Consider the following 17,889-nt stretch of genomic DNA (forward strand, 5'->3'; position numbering starts at 1 on the left):
CAATGACCAGAACTTCCCAATGAGTGTGTCTGTACTAACAGACAATGGCCAGAACTGCCCAATGAGTGTGTGTCTGAACTAACAGACAATGGCCAGAACTTACAATGAGTGTGTGTCTGTACTAACAGACAATGGCCAGAACTGCCCAATGAGTGTGTCTGTACTAACAGACAATGGCCAGAACTGCCCAATGAGTGTGTCTGTACTAACAGACAATGGCCAGAAAAGGAGCTTTTGTAGCTATTGGCTCAATATTATCTGTGAAAGAATTAGTACTAGTAGCACAAGAATTAGTACTTGTGGCACAAGAATTAGTACTTGTGGCACAAGAATTAATACTAGTGGCACCAGCTTCCCAAATCTGAAAGTAGTTATTCAGCACCTGTTTAACTTCCCTCAGAGCAATGCAGACTGTGTTTCCATGATGAGGAAAATACAGATTGTAGAAAGTCCCTGAATGTAGACACACATCATTTCTACAGCGTAAAATAAACATTGACAACTGCTGCATAGGCTATATAAACCCTCATTACATTTTGAAAGGTGCAAAAGGTGCAAGTGTTGCACAAAATACATCACACAAGTCAAAAGAATAAAATAAAGTTTTGGAGATGTAAATAATTATATTAGTATGTACAAAATTAGTTTGTGTATGGCATCTGTTGTTTTAAAACTGTTCTTATATAATGTATGAATACATTTTTGTGTGTAAGTTCTTTCTTTGTCTTTGTAAAGTTTTTATTGGTCTGGTGTACAGGTTTTCATCTCGAGAGGTTGACAGGTATGCGTCAATATAAAGCATATTACAACAGTTGGTTGAAAGCCAATAAACCATGGGAAACATGCTGTGGAAACCAAAGTCAGATGGACAGGCAATCATGAAGCACAAGAAAATAAAATAATGTTGGGAATGATAAAAATCAAATTCATTCAAGATTGTATTAATATAAATCCCAATAGCAAATTTGACTAAAACCCAACATACCATGGTAATGTTATGTTGCAGAAACAAGAGTAAGAAGGACAGCCATTTATGTGCTATAACTCCAGTATAAGATGTAAACCGGAAATCTAATTTAAGGTCTCATCAATAAAATGCTCCACACCAAATATACTTGGAATGTAAAAAAAAAGTCTTGGTTAATTAATGCTGCAAAAAAAAAAAAAAAAAAAATTCTGGATAACAGGCCATCAGGGCCCACAACACCTGTATATGATATAATGGAATACTGGAAATAAGATTTTCAAGCACCATCAGTACAGACCTGCATGCCAAATTTGTTATACAGTTAAAATTCATATCATTCCCATTGAAGTTATCTTGCAGAAATGAAATCATCATTATTATTACTGCATTAATATCATTATTTCAACTACAGGATCCTGTCAATTTTGTCAAATGGGTGCCTAATTAAATCCCCTGCATGTCTGCCTATGCAACCTCTACAAAGTAAACCTATTATTAATGAGATTTCTTATCTCCCACTATTAACCATCAATAGGAAAAGCCAAGTGAGGTCATTTGTCTTGATTCTAATGCCTGAGAACTCATTCCGACCACCTAACAGAACTTGCAGATAAATATCAGAATTATTTTTATATGTTTTCACATGTTTTTATATTTCATGCCTCCACTTAAGATAGCATCTGTACTTTTTAAAAAGTAACTTCAAAGTGGATTACCTTTCTAGATAAGAGTCAAAAACATTTAGTATGGATTTTAAAAACTACAGAAATGTATGGTGATATTCACAGATAAAAACTATATGCATTCAATTCAAAAGCGATTTATTTTGGAAACGTGATGCTCATGCTGAAATTGTAGTTTATTGTGTTATACATATTGCTTTACAAGCAATGCAGGTGATCACAAAAATGTTGTGCCAAATCTTTCTAAGTGGACCAAAATGATGAATTTGCATTAGAAAACTTGTGATCACTTTTACAGTACCTACCATTATGCTTAGCATTTTTGAATATATATGACCTTTTGACTGTTGCAGGCAGATTAACTGAAGACAGGGGTTCACCTTTTCTATGGATGCATACATACAAATTACCAAAGGTTATGGCAAGATAGATTATATATTATATAATAATAATAATACATATTATAACTTTATGCAAATTTTAATATATAATCAGTAAAGTTTTGACTTTTTTTGTTTTTCTTTTCTTTGAACAGATTTATTCTGTTCTAGGGCTAACTTACTACTTTAAATGATATGCATTTTTTGTGAACTTTTTCAACCTTAGTCTCAGCAGTGTGTTTTGTTTAAAATTTGCTATAAAACTCAACACAGTGGTATTAATTAAGGCTGAGTTCAAAAAAGATCGTGGAAAGTAGTACATTTGCTACCTGTTTAATACTTTAGTTACTGTGCAAAAATCTGGTTGCAGAATGTACTGTCAAACAGGGTTTGGATTTTAACCAGAAAAAAAGCTTTTCCATAACTAAAACAATGGTCAAAATTACAGCTGTTTGCATTAGAATGAAAGCTGTTATACAATTTTGTCAAGTTCTGAAAATTTCATGCAAGTGCCTTCCCAATTATGAAAGAGATTAGTAGAAACTAACGAAAACACTTTTTTTAATATAAAAAAAGCATCCATAAGAGAGAGATCTGTGGAGTGCATGCACATGTCAATGCCATGCAAAGCAGACGTGATCAAAATGAAAGTGATGACAACAATATAAAGGAACAAAAGTGTTTAAAGTAGAAGCCACTTTGCAAACTGATTAAACGGTATGACCTAAAAGGTTTTGGTGAGATGTATGGCGATAAGGAACAAAAGTGTTTAAAGTAGAAGCCACTTTGCAAACTGATTAAAAGGTATGACCTAAAAGGTTTTGGTGAGATGTGTGGCGATAAATATTCATTGCTGATCATCATGAATACCTTGTGGATTAAACAAGTGGTACACTTAAGGGTAATTTCATAACACTTGTTTACTATGTATGTAGGTCCACATATATGTATAGTGTTGGTCTGGATTAACTAAAAGCAAACAAGATACTATTGTTGTGAAAGTGATAATTGAATAAAGATGTGGAGATGTACTCCAGGTGGGCATAATATCTCTCATCTGACTGAAAACAGACAAACAGCTAAATGCAAAAGCACTTGGCCACAAGATCTGGGTCAGAAGGAAGCTTTATGTAAATATTTCTTCCGATGATAGCTTATATTGTGAAAAATTTTCTTCATCTGTATTTGATGGCACATCAACATCGTTTGTCTAACACTGAAAGACCTTTATGGCAGGTTGCTGCCTGTCCAAGAAGATTAATTTTGATTAAAGGGGTTGTTTTTTCAAGTCAGTGTTTTTAGTACTTTCTTTTTATTTTCCCCTTGGGTTGCTAGAATGGGGAGAAACAAAAACAACTAGGAATGCAAGAACTACTGCCCTGAAATAGAAAAAAAATTCTTATAAATTTCTTAGCTTCTTTATAATTGGTACTTCAGAGAATTAATTACAGGCATGAAGAAGGTTCTTGAAACATGGATGGAATAGTTGTGACTTCAGCTGTCTGAAAAATGAGGGGGGTCACTGCGATTTTCCTCGATGCATCTGTTCGTAAATAAAGTAGGTCAATGATCCAGGATTTGTTGTTCCTCATTTTCTAATTAGTTTTCATATCAGAACTGCTATGGGAAAGGCGTATGCCTAATTTCCCCCTTAGAGAGCTGGAATGGTGTTGATGGCCCATGTTTCTGGATAACAGAATGGGAAGGAGAAGGTGGGCATATGGTTGTTCCACCTTTTTGCAAATAGGTCAAGTATTGGTTGGCCTCATATGGCGCAGACTTGACAGAAGAATACATTGGACATTTATATTTATCTGAGATTGGAGAAAAAAAAACGAATGCATTCCTATACAAGGAGGCCATGGTCCATTGATTTTGTCCCCTTTGTTTGAAGACTTACATCACCATGACCAAATTGTCCGAAAGTAACAGGAGCATCTGTCATTGAATATATTATACTTCTTGTGATGTGCCCAGATGTTGTTAACCATCAAAAACTCAATAATTAACAAATGTGTTCTACAAGCCCCACAAAATGGTGGGTGAACAAATTGTGCAAACTTGTCTGTCCTCATTATAACAGAATGCAGCAGCCATATTGAAGGCAGTAATAGATTCATCCAAGTTAGGTACATCTGAATAATAGCCATCAGCAGGGGCTTTGTAACAGTGTAATGCTGAAGTTGTTGGCAACTGAATCGCTGAAAGTATGTTCTTGAGTTACAAGGACTGTTAAATTTATCAAAGAGATGCCTGGTAACTTCTGCAATCTCTGAAGAATATGGCAAGATCCTGAATGACCCACGATGGTCATCACCATGTCCATGGACACCTTGACTTTGTATGCAGGTGGAGGAAGGCATTCTGATCCTGTACTTATACCAATCAATGCTTTAATACTTAATTCCATCCATTCCATGGTCAGATTGAAATATCCATCTCACCCTAACCGTTTGGTGAAGGTGGATTACATTCCTCCTGTCCAGGAGTACCACATTCCATACAACAATGATGACATAGTACCATCAGCATGGTGTAAACATTTTCTCCATCAAATACGCTATTAGTAGTGGTTGTATCATGTCCAACACAGAACACAGCATGGCCGTGGAATTCCAGTTCAATGGGGTTGGTTAACAGCTCCAAATGTGATACCAGTTCAATGGGGTTGGTTGACAGCTCCAAATGTGATACCAGTTCAATGGGGTTGGTTGACAGCTACAAATGTGATACCAGTTCAGTGGAGTTGGTTGGACTGGCTTGGACAGCTCCAAATGTGATACCAGTTTGCATATATCATGGATATGGTCAATCTGGCCAGAGTCACAGTCTGCTGTGTTGGTGAATCGTCACTGTAGAAATTATAAAGAGACGTGATTGGCAGGCTGGTTCACCAATGCAGTGACAGAATTTTGACCACCCAAACAATACACTGCTTGTCCTGATGGTGGGGCCAGCTGGTCAGGATATAAAGGATGATGTATGATTTTGTCTGGCCATTGAAGTTTAAAGGTGTAGGGACTTACACCATGCCAATTTGTTTTTATCCAATTCACTCACTGATATCCTCGACAATAAAGGTTGTTGTAATAGACAGACTATTTGCAATTCCAATACATTAGTAGAATCAACTGTCATGGCACCAATTGGATATGATTCCGAGTCACGACTGGTGCTGTTTTGGGTATCTTCATGGGAGGGATTGAGGTAGTATACCCCCATACAGGTGATTCAGGTAGTATACCCCCATACAGGTGATTCAAAAGTATGAAGAAGGGTGAGAAGCAAGAATTTCATGCTCCAACTATTAATGGCCACAATGTACACAAACAACATACATATGTGTGATGAGCTCTATGTGCAATGTACACAAACATATATATGTGTGAAGAGCTCTATGTGCAATGTACACAAACAACATACACGTGTGAAGAGCTCAATGTGCAATGTACACAAACAACATACATATGTGTGAAGAGCTCTATGTGCAATGTATACAAACAACATACATATGTGTGAAGAGCTCTATGTGCAATGTACACAAACAACATACATATGTGTGAAGAACTCTATGTGCAATGTACACAAACAACATACATATGTGTGAAGAGCTCTATGTGCAGGCTAAACACGTCAAGGTTATCATCCATAACTTTAAATCATCAACACTTCATGCACCTGAATAACATTTCTGTAATGACCGAGATAAACAAACACAAATTCGTACAAAAAATACACAAATTGTTGAAATAAAGGCATTAAACAGCAAACATAAATGTCATCACTGAAAATTGTGTATTAACAATGAAAATCACATGGGCATAATGAATAGTAAAAACAAATTCAAAAATACAAAATTCAATGGGAATCATGAAAATCTTTTATGCACAATATGTAACTGATTTACTACTCCTATACAAAATGAAATGATCGATGGTCAAAATTAAGCACAAGTTTCAATGGATTCTAAGAGGAACTGTTCACAACTGAAAGCAAAAGTCTGAAGGCTTACATCTGAGAGATTGGTGGCAACCAAGTGGGAACAAGGGGAGTGAATCTGTAGGAGTTGCTTCTCTCGATCCATAGGCCATAGGATGGAGATATATATATATATATATATATATATATATATATATATATATATATATATATATATATATATATATATATATGCTTAAGAATGTTTCTTTTCTTTGTCTTTCATGCTTTCATGGAGGGCTTAATTCGGAGGTAGCAGACTTTCCAAATCTTAATCTGATTGGTAATGGCAATCATAATTGATGCTGGATATGCATAAGTGGTAATGGCAACTGTAACTGATGCTGGATATGCATAACTGGTAATGGCAACCATAATTGATGCTGGATATGCATAATTGGTAATGGCAACCACAGCTGATGCTGGATATGCATAATTGGTAATGGCAACCATAATTGATGCTGAATATGCATAATTGGTAATGGCAACCATAATTGATGCTGGATATGCATAATTTATAAAAATATGAATGACCTCTGTGTGAGGATACTTAATGTCAACTTTGGTCCAATTGTGATGATCAGATTTTGGAAAGAAATAAATTTTAAGGTTTTTCTGTTTTAAGTAATGGTGGCCATATCTGACAGTGAAACATCATTTGCTCAGATTATAAGATCTCTGAGAGAATACTTTCTGTCCAGTTTGTTCGATTTTGAACAGAAAATCTTAAAAAGACAACATTTAAAGGTTAGTCTGGTTTTTTTTATTAATGGCAGCCACATCTGAAGGTGGATCAACATTATTCATATCAGCTTAAAAGGCTATAAGTGAAGATGCTTTCTGTTAAATTTGGCCAAATTCTGAAAAGTGATTTTTGAGAAATCATTTAACGGTCTGTCTATTTTTAATAACTGTGGCCATATCTATTTGTGAATCAGCATCCATTGTAAAAATCTGAAAGCCAGGATGACCTCAACAAGGTCTGGCTGAAACTGGTCAAGTAGTTTTTGACATGTTGAAAATAGCAAATGCTGGCAGATACACAATGCACGATGAACACTAAATCATACCTTAAGCCTTGGCATTACAGCCAGGTATCTCTTAAGGATCTAACGTTCGTCTGGCTAAAAGAATTTCCAGGAATCCAAGATAGGACCATGTCTTCTTTTTAAATGCTGAATCCATTCAATATTCTTCAGAAAAAAAACAAGATTTTGCTGATGGCTGCCATACTGGATATCAGATTGGTGCCATTCTCATTTAAAGAAAACGTGATAAAAAGAAATCTTGTTGGCAACCCTGTGTTGATAGAGATGCTGCCTGGGTTTTGTCTAAGATGTATCTCCCCCCTTGTCACCAAAAAAGGCAGCTAGTAGAAACAAAAAGGGGGGGGGGGCTGGTCAAAGTTCTATATTCATTAAATATCCATCTCCCTTACTGATAAGGCTGCAATGAAATAAAAAACCTTAAAAGATGTCCCTCTAGATGTATAAACATCAATCTCTTGATTCTTTCTCAGCTTAATCTGTGCATGAATATTGTTCTGTGCTCTTAACCACTTTTCAGAGTCTGCTGTTTGGAGATGCATATGTAGAACAAATCTAAATACATTGGTGTGTGTGTTTTAGGATTTTTAATGTAGCTTAAACAATTTTTCAGTCATATCGCTATGATGTCTGCAGTGTGGCAGTTTAAAGTACTGGCCACAGACATGTAGCATCATGTCCCTCCCAGTCACATTATCTTGACACCAGGCTGACCAGTCCTAACACTAACCTCATAATGATGAGTGCCTATCAAGGCAGCTGTAAGTACCATTTTTATAAGTCTTTGGTATGTTCAGTCAGTGTTCGAACCTGTGACTTTCTGCATGCAAGGCAAATGCTCTAACCACTAGGCCACTGGGGCAGTCGCTAAATACAGTGGCAAAAAGAACTACAGTTAGATTTCCCATTCGAACCCCCCCTCCAAATAAAAACCACATTAGTTTAGTTCCATTTACTATAAATGAAAGCAAAAATGTTCTTTGAAATAAGGCTAACAATTAAGGCTAGTTAGACTCAAATTTAATAGGTGGCACTAATTGGGAACTAAATGTGATGAATATGAAAACAATACCTATTTTGTATTACACAATGAACTTGATCATTTTCCCATTATGACATGATGTCATTAATATGAAGTTTCACAATTTACATTTCAGATATCATGTCTCTACATCATGTCATAATACCTATAAAAGGTACAATGTGTGTGACATCTGAATGGATATCAAAGTCATTTCACAGTACTATTTTATGGTTATTTTGTGAATTTAGCCATGTAATAAATGTTATATTTGTGTAAATTATTTGACTTACTAATATTATCAATCATTAGCTCAATAAGGCATGACAAAATTGGAAATTATCAAACTTGTTACAAATAATTCATGTAAAATGAACATTCTAGATAAATAGTTTGTATACATGTAGCTGGCACACTCACCTGAATGTTTGGCATACAAAATGAGGATGGCTAATATAACACGGTAGAACACTTTAATCCCTTCCATAAGGTAACAATCAATAACCCGTACCTGACAAAATAAAAGATGGACAAGATTAGAAGCTGATCATTAAAGAAAATATGCATCATCTATCGAATATTTTGTTTTCAACTTTTTTTTAAAATAAAATAAAAATACTATTCAAGAAGCAATAATAATACATGCCCTGACATATTTAAAACTATGAAATTTTCTCCAAAAATGGTAATTGCAATATTACTCAAAATAGTATTTAGGTATATAAAACTGCATTGTATACTTTAATTCTACTTGGTAAAAGTCACATTTTTTATAGTTCTTTAAATCTGCTGCTTTAATCTGAGACTACATGCAAACAGCAACAAAACAGTTAGCACAATAAACTGAAGAAAACATGGCATAAAAAGTAAGAACCAACATAATACTGTAAAATCTGGATAAAAAGTACATATACTTATTTTTATTATATTAGTCATGGCCATAAATTGCTTTCTTGGTATGCAATCACTGATGGTAAAGTACACATCAATACATGCCTATTTTGATGTCTGTGGTTATCATTGAAATTCATTATTATTCAAGACAGCTGATTTGGGACAGGAAATTGAATAGGAAGGAGATCCTGAGTGTATTCAATTATTACATAGCTCACCTCTATGAAGTTCTGACCAGTTTCCAGCAGCCAGTGTATCATGCAGTGAAAAAAAAACAAACTAAAGTGATCTTGGCAAAATTTTGTCCCATTTCCTAATAATTTTGTTTGCAACTTTTACTCTTTACATTTTTACTTTTAATCTTTCTAAAATTTTAAAACATTAACTTTAAAATGGAACTATAAAGAAGCATTATGCTGATTTATCATACCACATACTTACACTGTAAGGCATATTTACTCTGTATTGTGTGGTTTACTTTTGTCTGTAATTGAGGGTAGAGGTCTATCCGGCAACTATCATGTTTGTATTATTAGCAAGCTATAAAAAGGTTGTTTACTTCAGTTCGAGTTCAAGACCCAGCCTTGATTATAACATTAGAAAATTCTAGAAACAATTTTTTTTACAGTTTAAGGTAATTGTCAATTAAGATTAACATAATATCAGATGGAGATATATACAAGGTTGTTTACATCATAGTTATTCATTCCTATTTTAACATGTCTGGTGGAATCACTTTTAGTTTTGTTAGGTTATTATTTGAGAGGATTTATTTATTTAAATTATTCATTGGAATTACAAAGTGCTTATTGACTATTGGACTAAAACATTATTTTGAGATCACTGAATTCATTCAAGAACAATATGGATTATATCATTGTGATTCATCACAACTGTTGGTGCATCAGCTCAACCAAGTCTATTGGCACATCAGCACATTCAATACTGGAATTCGTTCTGAACTCTGAACATACATATATATATATATATATATATATATATATATATATATATATATATATACTTTTGACCTGTGATAGAACTTGTAGGACTATTTGAGATTTAATTCACAATACTGTAGGTTCCTTTTAAATTATCACTTTGTATCCTAGAAAAATAAATTATTTGAATTTGACTAACCTTGCTAGTTTTTTTTTTCTGTTACTGTTTTTCTGTTAAAGACCATCAAGTTGTAACAATACACACACACACACACACACACATCCATCCAATGTACATGCCAAGCTATATATACAGGAGTGCGATAGCTCTATTGATAAAGTGTCAGACTTGTAATCCAACAGTTGTGGACTCAATACCTACCAAGACCACCCCAGGCTGGTTGCCTCAGTGTGTCCATGGGAAAGGCACATACTGTGGTTCACATTTCCCCAACATGATAATCCAAAAATATGTTAAAAGCGCCATTAAAACCAGACCCCACCCTCAAAAAAAAAACAAATTACATTTATTTTTTGACATAACATAAAGGACTTAAAACTTTTTAAAATAACATTATTTTATATATCAACGTAGAGGTACTATAATGATTTGATAGAAAACAGATTATTGTTGTTCTTGTATTAATTTTTGGGAAAAATTATTGTTCTTAAAATCTGCTAAAAAGGCTATTGTCAGGGATCACCTCTGGAAACCGGATTTTACTGCGTGAATGTATTTAGCAGTGTTTTGTGACACCTCAGCATAAAAGTGACCATGTAGTGCCAACCAAAGGCAAAGCTCGAAAAAAGTAAAGTTGAATCGCAAAAAAAATTGGGGAGACAAACCCTTCCAAATAAATGCAAACTATAAAACTCTATATTAACATTTCATAAAATGTATATAAAATACCAGCTCATATATTGCATAAACGACATTCCCATAAAAAGTCCAAGATTTTCTTACATAGTACAGTCAATATCAAAATACATCTCGGTGTGGAAATCAGCCCACTCAACAAAAATGTGCTCCTCTGGCCGTTGAGACTGGCATATTATGAGTTCTCATTCTTAATTAGAATTCACCCTTCAGGAGATATGTGGGAGGCTGGTATGTGTGTCCGATACACAAGCGGCACAATACCAACTTATCTCTCCTATTTGTTCTATACAAGGGATATGGGTTTTGTTTAATTTTGGAATGACAGCCCAAAATACAAACCTAGTTTAAGCATGAGTAATTACACAATTAGCCCCTGCAGATGATGCTTCAGATGAAAAGCATGCAATGCACTCCACTCGTTTTAGTACATTCTTTCACATGTACAATACCGAGTCAACCTTTTGAGGACAAGGCATCCAACAAATACATAGCAGTTATTATGTCTGGTTTCTGAGCCTGATACACTCATTGCCTAATACACTCATTGCCTGATACACTCACTGCCTGATACACTCATTGCCTAATACACTCATTACCTGATACATTCAATGCCTGATACTCATTATATGATACACTCACTGCCTGATATCCATAACACTGATCAAATAATCTCTAGTTTTAATTTGTCAACTTTTTGGTTAGTTTTGTTTTAACTGTTCTTCATATATTTTCATCAACGATTATGTCTGGTGACTTTGACGGTCAAAGAATAATTTGAATATTGGACATGGCCTTCCAACAGGTTGCTCTCCTTGAAACTGGCACAGGATAATTGTCTTCCTGAAGAATCCATCTGGCCCCACGCCATACAATTAAATAAATTCTTTGACAACAATATAGTTATGTGCTCACTGAATTAATGACACCTTCAACAGGTGTATGTAAGCTGATCTCATTAAAAGTTATACAAACTTAGTACAGTGATATATCACAGGGAGAATGATGACTTACATTTCCAAGAAGTTCAAGTTTCATTCCTCTTTGCGTTTTTTCTACAAAAATATCTTCTGATCCTTGTCTAACATAAACATCATCTGATCAATGAAATGGATATTGGTCCAGTCCCTCTCACCAGTCCAGTGTTATTCCCTGATCAATGAAATGGATATTGGTCCAGTCTCTCTCGCCAGTCCAGTGTTATTCCTTGATCAATGAAATGGATATTGGTCCAGTCTCTCTTGCCAGTCCAGTGTTATTCCTTGATCAATGAAATGGATATTGGTCCAGTCTCTCTTGCCAGTCCAGTGTTATTCTTTGATCAATGAAATGGATACTGGTCCAGTCTCTCTCACCAGTCCAGTTTCATAGCTCACCGCAGCATGAAACTTGGCACTGGCAATTATTTATTTAAATAAAGAATTTTTGTCCTGTTCCAAAGTGTGTATCTTTCAAATTCAAAATACTGGTACTTGCTCTTGACCAAGTTCTGCGAAATGGGTACTGGTATTGTAATATTAAATTCCACCGTTAAAATCTATGGTTTTTTGTGCACTAGACAACAATGTACCCGACTGTCTCTCTCATCATTTACTCTTTGCCTCCTGCTTCAATTCAGATCAAACATTCACCAAATCTTTTCTGAATCCAAGACCTGGATATACCCGTCACTTTAGTTTTCTTCCTGCCACAGCAAATTATTCTCAAACAAATGAAATATAAGCGAGATTTGGATTATTAACATAGCTTTAACAATTTAACAATAACCTCTTAATGCTGAGAGCCTAGTGAGGCAGCTGTTAGCACCATTATTAGAAGTCTTTGGTATGACTCAGCCAGGGTTCAAACATGTGACCTTCCTCATCCAAGGCAGAAATATAAGCCTTTTCCTGCTCTGGTGACAGCTCTATGCTGTGAGATACCATGGTACTATACTGGTTGTTTTCAGTCTAAATATAGCTCTCTGAGACATTTACCATATTATTCCTTGATTGAAGTTAGCTCAAACAGACAATATTGTGAATTTTCAATCTTGTGTGATATCACAATCAGCAATGAATGATACAATATATAACTAAAATAATGTACATACTGGCTACTCAATTATGACCGATAACTGTAGGAGCACCAAATACAGAGCTATAGTAAAAGTCACACAGGTAATATACGCATTCAACAGCAGCAATTTTAGAAATGGGTCTCAACTTTTAGAATTTGATTCTACATACCTTTAAGTGGCAAGTATTCACTTCATTTGGATTCTTACATATCCACATTTTTAGACGAAATGAATCTAAAGGTGTGATCCAGTACAATCCGGATTAAACGTGACATGCTGTCACAATGATAGCTACTCACATTGATAAGCAAATTAGTACTAGCCTATATCGAGATGATTCCACCTGACGTGCTCTTTATATGACCCAAGTTTAGTAGTTGTTGTAGGGTTCAATGTCATTTTTCAGCAGAAGACAGGCTATATATGGCAGCCAGTATAACTGGTGGAGGAAGAACCACTGACTCACGAGAAGCTACTGGCATGCTTTCTCACGTACCGATGTTAGCTGAGCCTGAGACTTGAACTCACACAGACTGAGGTAAGATGGCTGTGATCCAAACGGTGAGCACTTTAGACCACTTGATAACTTGCCCCCCCCCCCCCCCCCCCGTTTAGTACCTGGCCATCAGTGCAGATTGATAACTTCCATCTGAAGTTTCTTGATGACAGTTAAGATGCAAAGCATTCAATAATCAAGATTGAACAGACTTTGGTTTAAAAAAAATTAGTGTTAAGTTTAAAAGAACAATTTATATTTAATTTCAAATGAGTAAATGTGCATACATGACCCATGCAACATTAACTTTAAATGCATAAACGTAATTTAAGTTAATAATATGCTGGCCTAAGTGATCTATTATCTATGGGTGTAGTACTCAGAGAGATGCATACAATCAACTACTTAAAAAATTTAAACATTAACAATAAAACAAGTACCCAAAGTCAGGGAAGCAAGAAATATGGGTCAGTAACCTACATTTTTTGCATCCTCTCACTAAGTTTCATCAACCTAGGTATAAACAGTATATATACTTGGTGAAAACAATCTATTTGGTCATAAGCTAAAAACAAAACTAAACCTAAGCCAAAAACATGTGAAATGTTGGTCAACATGGCCGTCCTTGTTGCAAGGGTGTGGTACCAAAAGAAATGCATAAATAATCTAGCTTCATCATTCTAACATCAACAGAGCTTGAAAAATAAACTTAAAACGCAAAATTAACCCAAGTCTGTGAAGTCTGAAATATGGGTCACTGTGTGTGTGTGTGTACGTGTGTGAAAAATCCTATTTGGCCATGACCTATTATGCAAAAGCTTAACCCAGGCCAGTAAAATGTGAAATGAAAGCCTGACCATCTCTTGCATTTAGGTGTAGTACTAACAGAGATGCCTACATTCAACTAGTCATGATTCTAGCAAGAACTGAGTTTGACAAAAAAATCTTGAAAAAATTAAATGAAGCATGAAATAATGAGATCATATCAAGATGCAGCCCCTCACCATGTTTATTAATTCCAGGTAAAACTATTTATACTGTGTGCAGAATATACAAGCTAAATGCAAGAACTTAAACAAGGATGTACAACTAATGTTTATGTATGCACAAAGTTATTCCCCACCAGCCTCCTATACCATAAGTGCTACGAAAGGAGCTCTAAACTGCTGCCTGCAACATCGGAAGAAAGAATGGTTGTGATTCAGTACGGCTGTCCAAATGTTTTTGTTTTTACTGGTGCAGATGCTGCTGGTGATGATTAACAGCAATGTCAGCACTGGGAATGGTACAAAAGCTCTCCTCTACTCCCAGAGGTAGAAAAATCCATTGTCAGTGAGCACAGACTAATCAAACATGAATGCTACACAACTTTCCATTGTCAGTGAGCACAGACTAATCAAGCATGAATGCTACACAACCTTCCATTGTCAGTGAGCACAGACTAATCAAACATGAATGCTACACAACCTTCCATTGTCAGTGAGCACAGACTAATCAAACATGAATGCTACACAACCTTCCATTGTCAGTGAGCACAGACTAATCAAACATGAATGCTACACAACCTTCCATTGTCAGTGAGCACAGACTAATCAAGCATGAATGCTACACAACCGTCCATTGTCAGTGAGCACAGACTAATCAAACATGAATGCTACACAACCTTCCATTGTCAGTGAGCACAGACTAATCAAACATGAATGCTACACAACCTTTTTGTCAGGGTGAAAGACTCATCAGGAACCAAAACAATACTAAGAATGATCATGAAAAATTATAATGGAATTTTGTATTTTTTCTAGCAACAAACATTTGACTATTGTCTCTCTTGCAGTGTGCCCAAATTATCTCCATATATTTCCTTAACTGAGTGCTGACTGATTTCTAACGGTGAGAAGCCACACTAACTCATGTGTCAGCTACTCATTATCTGAGTAACTGTAAGTCCATACTATTAACTTCTTGGAGTGAACCTTTGAAGAAAAAAGACTAGCAAATATTTGTCTTTGTCAGCAAACCAACATATGGTAGGGATATCCTTCATCTTGACTTGAGACACTAAATGCCTATGATGCAATAGTACCCTTTCCCATTGGCCATTTTGACTTGACACTGTAAATGTCTATGATGCAGTAGTACACTTTCCTGTTGGCCAGTGGATGACATAGACAATCAATGTAGAACATACAACACTTGTTTCTGTTCACTAATTTTGCAATAATTTACTGAGAAACAAGAAAATTCTGCAAGTTTTTCAAAATTTGTTTGCCCAGGGACATTCATGGTTTTTCAAACTTTTTTATACGTGACTTTACTACAAATGAATTCCAAGGAAAGAATCCAAACAATGTATAAATAAATTCATACTAATATTATAACTACTGTTAGAAAAGCAAATTCTGTGTTTGGGTTTTGTGTCTTTACTCACAGATGTGGACTTACTTTTGCAACAGGGGCCCCGAGTGGCCAAGTGGTCTAAAGCGCTCTCCATTATGGATCACTGCCATCTCACCTCTGTCTGCATAGGTTCAAGTCTCCGATTCGGCCAATGTGGGTATGTGACAAAACTTGCCAGTAGCTTTTTGTGGGTCGTTGGTTCTTTCCGGGGTTTTCCCAGATTCTTCCTCCACCATTAATACTAGCCACCATGTATAGCCTATCGTATGCTGAAAAATGGCGCTAAACTCTACAACAACTTTTGCAACAACAAAAAACTGGAAGAACCATATGTGCTTAAGTCTGTATATATTTCCATGAATTTGTGTCAAAAACAAAGTACTCAATGGGCAATGTGTGCTTATTTCTGTATATATTAATACGTATTTATGTTAAACAAGAAATACTGGAAAGGTCATGTGTTTAATTTCTGTATATGCTTATTTTTACTACAAAAACACTGAATGGACCACATGTGTGCTAACTTTCCATGTATATTCAATTTTACTGCAGAAACACTGGAAGGACTGCATGCACTTATTTTCCATATCATATAGACTTATATTTTATATTTGCTCTTGTCCAGATTTTACAGTATTAAAAAAAAAGTATGAAGAAAGAGAGGTAACTCCTACAATGTAAGAGAAGGGGAGATCCTGCAGAATCCACCATATCCACGTGTCAAACACACTCTCCACATTGGTACAGCTTCTCACCAGGCTAACAAATGCTGACTTCTGCAAAAATGAGGAAAAGCTCTGATATTTTTGTCAGTTATATGTCAAGCATACAATTTTCTGCCATCACAATTGGTGATTTTTTTTTACCTGAAATCAAAAACAAAACTAGACACTGCCTAATGAAGACTTCTAGTGGTCAAAAAGATGATAGGCAAAGAACTGATTCTCATAATGTAATGTCATAATTTCTTCTGACCCCAGTTTAGGGAACAAGTTTTAAATAACTAATGGAACCTAAAGTGCAATGATTTAATAATGTCCAGTGCCAAACATGTCACCAGATACTAAACTGAAGTAGTGTTTGGCAGGTCAAATGAGCATGGAGCACACATGAGCAAATATTGTGGCTATGTTTATATTGCAAGAAACAAAACAGAACTGGAACAAAAAGAATAAAAAATGTGCTTCAAATGGATCCTCTTCACAGGTTTCTGAATAATTATTATTATTCATGTGAAGGATTCTTAGGATCATATTTCAGTACTGATTATTTGCATCAACACTTGCATTATATTTCCAAAGAGAGGGAACTCCTCCCAGACTTAACAGAGGTCTACTTCAATTATCTCTCTTACATGATCAAAAACCGAGAGATTATGGACGTTAATTTTGTATTACTTCACCCCTCAGATCATCTGTATAAATCGGACCTAGGCAATGTTTCAGGAAAATACCTGAAAAGTAGAAGTCTGGATAAGCTAACAGGTCAATAACTTACATTATTTCTTCTTGTGAACTTAGTACTGGTACAGGATGAATAACTAACTGTCCATGCAAAATAATGACAAGTCAAGATGTGAAATAGCCTGAAGTTTCATTAACTGTCTTAACTGATTCAAAAGCAACATTGATTGGTCACTAATTTTGTATTTTCCTTTGCTGTAACCTTGATTTTTGCCAGGTGGCATGGCTATCAGATTTGATGGATGTCTAGTCATGATATAAATAAAATTACTCTAAAATAACCATGTGGTTCAAAAGTTTTCCTCTGGACAAGGATACAAGTTAGAGTTACATTTTCACAGGCTGGAACCTTCACCTTGAGCCATGATGCATGACTGTGGTATGCAACATGCCAACTACATGTGATATGATTGGCTATGGTATGCAACATGCCAATTACATGTGACATGATTGGCTGTGGTATGCAACATGCCAACTACATGTGATATATGACACTGTGGTATGCAACATGCCAACTACATGTGATATATGACTGGCTGTGGTATGTAACATGCCAACTACATGTGATATATGATTGGCTTTGGTATGCAACATGCCAACTACATGTGATATATGATTGGCTGTTGCATGTAACATGCCAACTACACGTGATATATGATTGGCTGTTGTATGTAACATGCCAACTAC

The 17,889-nt window shown here is 35.5% G+C and overlaps 1 protein-coding gene across 1 annotated transcript in view; it reads right to left on the reverse strand.

Moving 5' to 3' along the window:
* Nucleotides 1–17,889, reverse strand: part of LOC149798526 (GTPase-activating protein skywalker-like) — a 153,544-nt gene that overhangs the window by 66,592 nt on the left and 69,063 nt on the right. The window contains exons 5-6 of the mRNA XM_089957337.1: nt 16,414–16,515; nt 8,496–8,586 (exon numbers count right to left, since the gene is read on the reverse strand). Of these exons, the coding sequence (XP_089813463.1) occupies nt 8,496–8,586; nt 16,414–16,515 (193 nt within the window). The remainder of the gene's footprint in view (nt 1–8,495; nt 8,587–16,413; nt 16,516–17,889) is intronic.

The sequence above is a fragment of the Sinohyriopsis cumingii genome, chromosome 5, assembly GCF_028554795.1.
Source record: "Sinohyriopsis cumingii isolate HCF-2022 chromosome 5, ASM2855479v2, whole genome shotgun sequence".
Lineage (NCBI taxonomy): Eukaryota > Metazoa > Mollusca > Bivalvia > Unionida > Unionidae > Sinohyriopsis > Sinohyriopsis cumingii.